The sequence below is a fragment of the Macrotis lagotis genome, chromosome 5, assembly GCF_037893015.1.
Source record: "Macrotis lagotis isolate mMagLag1 chromosome 5, bilby.v1.9.chrom.fasta, whole genome shotgun sequence".
NCBI classification, from domain to species: domain Eukaryota; kingdom Metazoa; phylum Chordata; class Mammalia; order Peramelemorphia; family Peramelidae; genus Macrotis; species Macrotis lagotis.
The window spans coordinates 8,822,336-8,833,366 of record NC_133662.1 but is presented as its reverse complement, the minus strand read 5'-3'; the positions used below and the strand labels follow the sequence as shown (position 1 = coordinate 8,833,366).

General features: G+C 38.9%; 1 protein-coding gene across 1 annotated transcript; it reads right to left on the bottom strand.

Annotated features, from left to right (window-relative positions):
- Window positions 1-1,552: 1,552 nt before the first annotated feature.
- On the bottom strand, window positions 1,553-6,909 carry NCR3 (natural cytotoxicity triggering receptor 3). Its single transcript, XM_074189128.1, has 4 exons — window positions 6,840-6,909; window positions 2,655-2,999; window positions 1,728-1,848; window positions 1,553-1,637 (listed from the first exon to the last, which is right to left on the bottom strand). The coding sequence occupies exons 1-4, from the start codon at window positions 6,907-6,909 to the stop codon at window positions 1,553-1,555; spliced, it is 621 nt and encodes a 206-aa protein (XP_074045229.1).
- Window positions 6,910-11,031: the final 4,122 nt, after the last annotated feature.

Genomic DNA, 11,031 nt, shown 5'->3' with positions numbered 1-11,031 from the left:
AGAGTGAAAGGAGAGAAAGAAAAATATAGTACATGGTAGTGGAGAAATACGAAAGGAGGGAGTTGCGATCAGCAATGGCAACAGTGGAAAAATAGGGAAGTAACTTTTTGCCATGGACTTATCATAAAGAATGTGACCCACTTGTGACAGAGTCGTTCATGTTGGAACAAAGACTCAAGCACATTTTTTATTATTATTATTTGGGGGGGGTTCAGGGCAAATGGGACTGGGTGGTTCACCTGGGGCAGCATAGCAGGGTGATATTGGTTGTCTGAGGCCGGATTTGGACCCAGGTACTTCTGGCTCAAGGGCCAATGCTCTGTCTGCCACCTAGCCGCCCCTACTATTATTACTATTTTATTTTGTTTTGGATTTTTTTTCTTTTTTTTGGTTTTTGTAGGGCAGTGGGGTTCGGGTGGCTTGCATGTCACATGGCTGGGTGATTGTTGGGTGTATGGGGCCAGATGTGGGCTTGGGCTTGGATGCTCATGACTCCAGGGCTGGTGCTCTGTCCACTGCACCACCTGGCAATACCTACAATTATTACTATTATTTTTTTATTTTAATTTTTTTCTCTCCCTTTTACTTTATCGCTCAAGTGAATCTATATTTTTGGGGGGGGAGGGGGTATTTTGTTTACTCTTAAACAAGAATATTTTACTAATGTATAAAAAATTTGTACAAAATGAGAATAAATAAATATTAAATATTAAAAAGAAAAAAAACAGATCAGTTATCAACTGAAGACAATTCTGAGAGACCTGTTATGAAAAATGACATCCGCATCTAGAAAATAAACAAAAATCCCACTATGGAGTCTGAGTGCAAAGTATACTATGTTGACTTAAAATTTTCCTTTCTTATTTATTTATTTATTTTTTCATTTCTAAGACTCAATTTTCTTTTTTTCTACCCCCCCCCCAATTGCATGTAAAGATCGTTTTCAACATTCATCCATTTGCAGGTTTATGAGTTCCACATTTTTCTTCCCCCCCTCCCCATGCAGTATAAGTTGTACATGTACAAATGTATTTGACATATTTCCATATTAGTCATGTTGTGAAACAGGAATTAGAAGTAAGGAGGGAAAAAACCATGAGACAGAAAGAAAGAAAAGGGGCAGCTAGGTGGCACAGTGGATAGAGCACCGACCCTGAAGTCAGGAGTACCTGAGTTCAAATGTGGCTTCAGACACTTAATAATTACCTAGCTGTGTGGCCTTGGGCAAGCCACTTGACCCTACTGCCTTGCAAAAACTAAAAAAAAAAAAATATGATGTGGCATAGGACTAGTTGATGTATCTCAGAATCAGAATTCAAACCCAGATTCTCTCTTCCCATCACTCAAAGCTGCTAACCAGAATTCCTTATTGTTAAAAAAAAAGTATTTTAAAAAAGGAATTATTTTCCTTATCTTCCCCAACCAAGTAAATTCTAAATTCTGAGTTGGAAGAAAGGAAGAAAGTATGGAGACAGATATGGGGAGAGGAGGACCTTAGAAGGATAAAAGGGAAGTGACACAAGTATTTGATTATAGGGTAGCTGGAAAATTGTTAGTTTTCACTTGTGAAGTTCCAGGTGTCACACCTCATTTTCAGGACACTGAAAGAGGTAACAGAGTACTCTGGCAATGGAGACCTAGGAGACAAGAGATATAGACTGAGAGAGGGCTCTAGGTCCTTAAGTTTTTCCATCACTTCTCTCTCAGCCATCATCTTTCTTCCACACCCATTTATATCGTTACTCATTTGTCTCTTGTACAATGTGGTTCCTATCACCACAAAAGCCAGGCTGAAAATGTAAAGGGCTGTCGGTAGGAAAAGTAGAAACACCTTTGGCCAAGGAGAGCCTGGATTTGTGGAAAGAGTTAAAGAAAGAGGGTTATCGAAAAGAATATTTTCATTTCTGAAAGAACTTGAGGTAATGGAGTCAAAGAGAAGAAGAAAGTTCTTGCCTTCCAAGTAGAAAATGGAGAGATCTATTCAGCATTGTATCTTGTTTTTGAGATTACTCCCATTTATTGGAAATGGCCCTGGATGCAGTGGGAAACCCTTAGACTTTTTTCACCTAGAGTTTTTAACAGCTCTCAGTTTGACTGAGGCAATACCAATGCAGTGATTAAGGCTATGTGAGAAAGAAAGGAGGCAGAGGTCATTCTTATCTATATCTAGCTATTGGACCCAGAAAGCTCTGGAGGAGAAATTGAAGCTGGTGACTTTTCACAGCCCTCCTCACTTACATCCAGTTCACTTTTATGTCATGATATCACCTTCCTTGATATTATGATCCTCTTTGAGAAGGAAAGGCAAACAACAACAACAACACCCATCTATATTCTATATGTCTTGTATGTACACAGTTGTCTCCCCCATTAGAACGTGAGCTCCTAGGAGGCAGAGGATGTGCTTTTCTTCTACAGAGAAAAAATACAGAGAAGAATACAGATTCTCAGTGACAATGCAGAGTACTTAGTAGATACTTAATAAATGATTGCTGAGTACCTAAGGCGGCTCAATCTCTGAAATTGAGGAAAGAGGTCAAAGGTAGGGTGTGTTTGTGTGTATGTGTGTGTGTGTGTGTGTGTATCTGTGTGTTTGTCTGTGTGTGTGTCTGTCTGTGTCTGTGTCTGTGTGTGAGGGAGAGAAGACTCCTAACCTTCCTTTACCACCAGCTTGGTACCTTCTCCAGTCCCGATCCCTAATCCCAATACATCCATCTTGCATAGGTAGAGGCCAGCATTGTATATTCTGATGTCCCTTATCTGTAGCTCCACCATCTGGTCCCAGAGGAATTGGGCTTGATCAGAAAAGACTAGTCGACCCCTGAATACCAGTGTCTTGTTATTCACCTCCCTATCTAGGGTTGCCACATCATTGTACCAGGTGGTAAAATCAATGGCAGAGCCCTTATGACTGATGCTGAACAGGCAGGAGAGGGAGACAGAGCCACCCTTCTGGACCTGAATCCTGGGGGGCTGGAAGACAGAAAGAGAAGAGGAACCTAGGGAATAGACAAAAGAGGATGATTAGGAGGAGATCTTACTATTCTAAGGAGATAAGAGAAAGCAGAAAAAGTTTTAAAACCCCAAGAATGGGAATCCTAGAGGTATGAATCCATATGATTAAGTATCTGAGGATGTTAATGACTTGCCCCTAGATGAGACCTTGGATTGCTTTTCCAAAGTTTCTTAATACTGCTTATTTGAACAAGAAATTATTTCTCTTTATTCCATTTTTTTCTTTTTAAAAAATTTATTTATTTCCAATTGCATGCAAAGGTAGTTTTCTACATTTTCTTTTGCAAGCTTTTGAATTTCACATTTTTTCTTACACCATTATTCTTTAGCTTTCTTCACTGGTTGACCTCTCTGGGTAATTATTTTTTAGGGAAGTTCAAGCTTACCAATTCATCCAGTTTTACTGTGAGCAAGCCTAATTAATTGTCTCTGGTTAATATCTTCAACAAAGTCCCAACACTTGATAATAACCAATTACCAATAACCAACCACTAATTTTTCACTAAACATCAATTTTAAATAATCTATATGATTGAGGAACAGCACTGATTAGCTCTGGAGGGAAAGTTCTGTAGCATAAACAATTGATAAATATTAATGAACATTACTAATTAAACCTAATATTTAGAGGGAAACTGAGCTACTTGTCAGGAAAAAGGTTTAAATGGGCCATGTTTTGATATCTCATCTTTGGTATCTCATATTAAACAACAGATGTCCAGAGAACCAAGTTAGGAAGTGGAGAAATTCAGAACAAGGTAAATGTGGTGGAGGAGGGGAAGGGGAAGAACAACAACAAAAAAATAGTAAAAAGTTCTGACCTGGGAGACTCAGAGGAGAGAATGTGCAGGGAAAGAATACCATGGGACATGTCCATGAAGGGTAGCCCTCATTCCCATTCCTCATCACCTAGTTCTTTCCATTCCCTTTCCAAATCCAAGTACTTAGCTCATAGCTCTTGCTAATCTATGACTCTCTGACCTTTCTTTTCCTTATCCCTATTTCCCTTGGGCAACTAGATCTCTTCCACCTTCTCACAAGCTCCCCTTTAGGGAACTGTCCTCATCACCTGGGCATGCAAAGAGAAAGATGAAAAGTAGCATCCATGCCACATTGGGGAGTATGAGAAGTGGAGGAGTTGAGGGACAAAAGTATGTTTAGGAAAAGGATGACAGATCTCTCAGTGACTAAACCTGCTCTTTACTGGATGGGCAGGGTGGGCAAGTTTTCTGCTGCAGCATGGGGCCACAAACACTTTAGGGTGTTAAATTTCAGAGACAGATTCAGGCAATGTAAGGCTGCATCTCAAGGTATTAGGAGAAATCTGTGTTACTAAAAAAGAAAGTTTGCAGTGATTAGATTGGGGATTGAAGATGCAGAGAGTAACATTAGATTATTTAAAAGAGAAAACCTTGGGGTGGTTAGGTGGCGGCACCAGCCTTGGAGTCAGGAGTACCTGGGTTCAAATCCAGTCTCAGACACTTACTAATTACCTGGCTGTGTGGCCTTGGGCAAGCCACTTAACCCCATTTGCCTTGCAAAAAAAATAAATGAATAAATAAAAGAGAAAACCTCCTGATGTAGCAAGAAGTAGATTAGAGCATCTTTCATGAAGTTAGATATTTACACATGTCCTTTAGTAAGGGACCAGCACCTCATCACCCAGAAAGGTGTCAGAGGGCATTTTCAATCCAAGGAAAATGCTCCAGTTCATCCCTGTATGAGCTACACTCATAATTGGAGCTGCTCAAAGATAAATAGGTTGTCTCAGCAAGTAGTGTGATTTGGGGGTTAGGGACAGTTATGGGGAAAAGCACAAATCTATCTGTGTCACTGCACTTAACAAACTCTAGTAGCTCCCTATTGCCTTTAAGATAAAATATAATCTAGGTTTCAAAGCCCTATACAATCAAGTTCCAAACTTTCTTTCCAGTTTCACTGGACATTATTTACCCTCCTTCATTAGGCAATCCAGCCACACTAGCCTTCTCAAATTCTTCTCTAGTTTCTATTATCACTGGCTTTTACAGAAAGTCTTTCAAGATTCTCCCATCTACTACTACTACGGTCCATCCTGCCAAACCACCTCAAATTTAACTACTTATATTTATCCTCTCTAAATAGTCTGTATGGATTTGTTCTAGCTCCTTCCCCACATTAGAAAGTAAACTTCTTGAGAGAAGGCATTTCATATTTTGCCTTTGTATCCCCAGAGCTAACACAGCTTCTGACACATATTAGTCACCTTATAAATGTTCACTGGGGCAAATACGTGCAACAGAGTATAGAGTGTCAGGCCTGAAGTCAGGATGACTCATTTTTCTGAGTTTAAATCTGGTCTCAGACATCTGTGTGACTCTAGCAAAGTCATTTAACCCTGTTTGCCTGTTTCTTTATTGATCAAATAAACTGGAGAAGGAAAGGGCAAAGTGCTCCAGTATCTTTGTCAAAAAAACCTCCCAAATGATAGAGTGGTGGATCCTATTCCCCCCCTACCCCATTTATTCTATTCTCTCATTCCTTTCACTCTGTCCCTCCTCAAAAATGTGTTGTATCTGACTACCCTCTCCCACCATCTTCCCTTTTTCTATCACCCAAATCCCTCTCCTTTTGCTCATCCCCTTTCCCAAAAGACTTTTTTTGGTAGGGTTTTTTTTTTTGCAAGGCAAACGGGGTTAAGTGGCTTGCCCAAGGCCACACAGCTAGGTAACTATTAAGTGCCTGAGACCGGATTTGAACCCAGGTACTCCTGACTCCAAGGCCGGTGCTTTATCCACTACGCCACCTAGCCACCCCTGTACATAAATATTTAAGGCTGCTTTTTTTTTATAGCTAAGAATTAGAAATTAAGAGAATGCCCATGAATTGGGGAATGGCTGAACAAGTTGTGAAATACAATTGTAATGGAATATTATTGTGCTATAAGAAAGCATGAGGCAAAATGATTTCAGAAAAAAACTGGAAAGACTGATGTCAAATGAAGTGAGAAGAACCAGTAGAACATTGTACACAGTGACAACAGTACTGTACACAAAACTGAATGCCTCAGCAATACAATGATCCAGGTCAATCCCAAAGGACTCAGGATGAAAAATTCTGATTCCAGAAGAACTGAGGGTATCTTAAAACACACAGACGCTTATGTTTTTTTTCTTTTTCTTCATTTCTTTCTTTCTTCCTCCCTCCCTCCCTTCCTTCCTTCCTCCCTCTCATTCTCCCTCCTCCGTTTTCTTCCACAAAATGACAGATATGAAAATATGTTTTATATAGATTTCACATGTATAACCTATATCAGATTGCTTACTGTCAGTATCTTCACATTGGAGAAGAAGAGAAAGAGGCAGTTTGGAACTCAGAATTTATTTTTTGTTTTGTTTTTGCAAGGCAATGGGGATTAAATGGCTTGCCCAAAGTCACACAACTAAGTAATTATTAAGTGTCTGAGGTTGGATTTGAACTCAGGTCCTCCTGATTCCAGGGCTTGTGCTCAATTCACTGTACCACCTAGCTGCCCCAGAACTCAGAATTTAAAAGCAAAAACAAAATAAAATGAATATGTTAAAAATTGCTTTTATGTGATATTCAGGTGAAAAAACTAAAACATTATTTTTAAAAGAACCAAATAGGGTCATGAAGAATAAAATGTAAATGTAAAAATAACTGAACAACAAACTTACATGATTGGTTGATTGATGAGGAAACAAATGCGCTCTTAAATGCAATGGCGGTGGGGGCAGAAGTTGCAGGATTAGACAGCTAAATATTTTCTTCTTTCCCTGGTTCCCTTTTCTCAGTTTTCTTTCATCTCATTTCCAAAAACTCACCTTCTTTTCTTTCCTCACCTTTAACTAGGACTTCTATAGAATGTGGCTTTTCTGTCCTACAGCAGGGCATGATACCCAGTCCTAGAAACAACTTTCTTCCAGATCATCCCATTTACTTAAATTCTTTTTGTTTGTTTGTTTGCTTTTTTTTTTTTAAGATTTTTCAAGGCAATGGGGTTAAGTGGCTTGCCCAAGGCCACATGGCTAGGTAATTATTAAGTGTCTGAGGCCGGATTTGAACTCAGGTACTCCTGACTCCAAGGCCGGTGCTCTATCCACTACGCCACCTAGCCACCCTATCTTACATTCTTAAAAAAAAAAAAGATTCTCTAATCTTACCCTGGGGAAGTTATCCAGGCTGGATAAGAACTGTACAAGAGATAAAGGAAAGGATGTTAAATGTCATTGTTACACCTAATTTTGTTTGCCTCACTTCTTCTGTAAATGAGTTGGAGAAAGAAATGGCAAATCACTCCAATATCTTGGCCAAGAAAACCCCAAATGCGGTCACAAAGACACAACTGAAAAGCATATTCCCTCTTTCTAATTTCTCTCATGAGTCTGAGTCCACCTATCTTTTTAAGTTGTACAGTCCAGCTAAATCAGAGATAGGACTGTCCTTAGACAGAATATACAGACTCATGTAGGATATAATCATGCCACCCAATAATCTTCCTTCTTTTCTTTCAATGGAGAACATCTGCACCCTGCCTCTCCTCCTTTTCATAAGGAGAAGGGCATAAGTAGGGGTGTCACACTTACAGAATTAAGGGGAGGTTACAAAGACAGATCCCCTGACTATACGATGTATACATAGGCAAGAAATGGTGGAGATGAACTGGTCCAGTGTCTTTTCTCTCTTCTCTTCTCTCCTGGAGACATTCGATGTCTTTCTGCACCTTCTGAATCTGTTCCAAAAAGTCCTCTCCAGTTCAGGTGACTAGTTGAGACTTTGTCTTTTGGTAAGTCTTCTGCTTAACATTTTACTCAGATCAAAACATATGTTTTCATCATAAGACAATGAGATTTTGGAGCTTATTACAATTTATACTTTGCCTTATTGATGCGCATTGATGCGCATACTTCACTTTAGCACAATAAACTTTCATTAGTGTTTTACTACATGAGCAAACTACTAATGAGAATTATCATGGTGACTTAAGCTTGTAACATTCAACAGTCATCTTAGTTCAAAGAGTACCCAGCATATGGTTTAAAAATAAAATAATCTTAGCCTTTGCTCTTATTACAATAATGGTTCAAACATCCTTAACCAAAATGAATTTTTTTTCAGAATAATCCCAAATACACCATAGAGTTTACTTTTTCTGATATACTTATCTAACTCACATCCCTTTCCTTAAACTAGGCCTTAAAAACTACAATTATCCTAATAATTTCCCCTTCTTCTTACCTAAATATCCCTTCTAAATAAAAAAATTAAAGAAACTTAATTCCTATCTTAACATGTAGCTGTTAGCAGGTGTCAGAGCCACACACCTAACACACCTAACCTAACTCTGGCTATTAGATCCAATTCACCTGAAACTTCTTTTTCTGTTTTGCTTGGTGGCCATAAAGATCCAGTACATCAAAGGAAAATTCCCTTATAGAATGTAAGCATGTCTTAGGCCAGATTTATTCTTCCAGGTGAGATATTATCCAAATGTCAAAAGGGTCCAACCTCAGACCACAATGAGAAGCCGCCCCTTTGGCTGCACATTCCTGTTGCCTAACATATTGGCTTCCTTGGCTTGTAAGAACATGACATTTACCCAGTAGCATTTCCTTTTGCTGATCATCCTGGTATCTGACATAAAAAGAAAATTGATTAAAAGTATCATGATCGGGGGCGGCTAGGTGGCTTAGTGGATAAAGCACCGGCCTTGGAGTCAGGAGTACCTGGGTTCAAATCTGGTCTCAGACACTTAATAATTACCTAGCTGTGTGGCCTTGGGCAAGCCACTTAACCCCATTTGCCTTGCAAAAACCTAAAACAAACAAACAAACAAAAAAACATCAAGATCTAAAATAGTTGTTTTACCTAATTAGATCTCCAAGGGAATCAATCCACTTCACAATCTAGATTGGGGTATCACAATCAATCAGCTCTGTCCCTACACAAATATCACATATATCTACTCTGAATGACCCCATCATCAGAATATATTAAATAGGGTTACTTTCTAAACATTCAAAAAGCAGTCAAGTTTCCCAGGATCTGGAGTATTCCTTGAGGGATTTTTAGTTGTAAAGGCAGGGCCATTGTCTGAACTAATTCCTAGCAGGAGGCCAAATCAGAGAGGAGCTCAGTCAGAATTTTTTAACTACTTCCAAGGCTGTTTCATTTGCTTCTACCCATTCTAAAATTGTGCCAACAAAAACCAAGAGATACTTAAAACCTGATGCTGGTGGTATTGTGCAGGCATTTTTACTATCTCGTTTTTTATTGTTTCTGGGATAAGAATTTTCTGCCAATTCTCCACATCCTCCTGCTGCCTTCTTCTCCCCTTTTTATTCAGTGAAGGAATTTTTTGAAGGGGAACAGACTAGACCTGGTGACAGGGGTGGGGGGGATAAGGTTTGGGAATTCAGTGGCTAAGATCTCTAAATTTAACAAAAGTGTAACACATTAAGAACTAGATTTCAGGGCGGCTAGGTGGCGCAGTGGATAAAGCACCAGCCCTGGAGTCAGGAGTACCTGGGTTCAAATCTGGTCTCAGACACTTAATAATAATTACCTAGCCGTGAGGCCTTAGGCAAGCCACTTAACCCCATTTGCCTTGCCAAAAAAAATCTTAAAAAAAAAAAAAAAAGAACTAGATTTCACAAAACAATCTTTCCATTATTACATTTATACCTGGATCTACAGATCTAGAGCAAAGTCCAACACATAATTCAAAAATTTCAGGGAACCTAGAGGGCCATGACCTTTGATAATTTCACCTCATTAAAGCAATCAATCATTAATTCCAGCTTTGACATCATTATAGTAAAATGGATTTATTTCCAAAAGTGGATCACAGTAGAATTGACTAGGTGTAAAAGCAGGAGATGATAATAGTAATCTGCAATTTGATAAACCCAAAGAGGGGTGGCTAGGTGGCATAGTGGATAAAGCACCAGCCCTGGAGTCAGGAGTACCTGGGTTCAAATCTGGCCTCAGACACTTAATAATTACCTAGCTGTGTGGCCTTGGGCAAGCCACTTAACCCCGTTTGCCTTGCAAAAACCTTAAAAAAAGATAAACCCAAAGAGTCCAGCTATTGGGATAAAAACTCCCTCTTTGATAAAAACTGCTGGGATAATTGGACGTTAGTATGGAAGAAACTTAGATTAGACCAACACTTCACACCCTTTACCAAGATAAGATCCAAATGGTTACAGGACATAGACATAAAAAAAAATACTATAAGCAAATTAGAAGATCAAGGACTAGTCTACCTGTCAGATCTATGGAAAGGGGAGCAGTTTATGACTAAAGAAGAGTTGGAGAACATCACCAAAAACCAATTAGATGATTTCGATTACATTAAATTAAAAAGCTTTTGCACAGATAAAACCAATGTAACCAAGATCAAAAGAAATGTAGTAAATTGGGAAATAATCTTTACAACTAATGATTCTGACAAAGGACTCATTTCTAAAATATACAGAGAACTGAGTCATATTTTTAAAACAAAAAGCCATTCCCCAATTAACAAATGGTCAAAGGATATGCAAAGGCAATTTACAGATGAGGAGATCAAAGTAATCCATAACCATATGAAAAAATGCTCTAAATCATAAATTATTAGAGAAATGCAAATTAAAGCTTCTCTGAGGTACCACCTCACACCTCTCAGATTGGCTAATATGACCAGGAAGGATAATGATCATTGTTAGAAGGGTTGTGGGAAATCTGGGACACTATTACACTGTTGGTTGAGCTGTGAACTCATCCAACATTTCTGGAGAGCTATTTGGAACTATGCCCAAAGGGCAACAAAAATGTGCATACCCTTTGACCCAGCAATACCACTACTGGGTCTATACCCTGAAGAGATGATGAAAAAGGGTAAAAACATTACTTGTACAAAAATATTTATAGCAGCCCAGTTTGTGGTGGCAAAGACTTGGAAATCAAGTAAATGTTCTTCAATTGGGGAATGGCTTAGCAAACTGTGGTATATGTATGTCATGGAACACTACT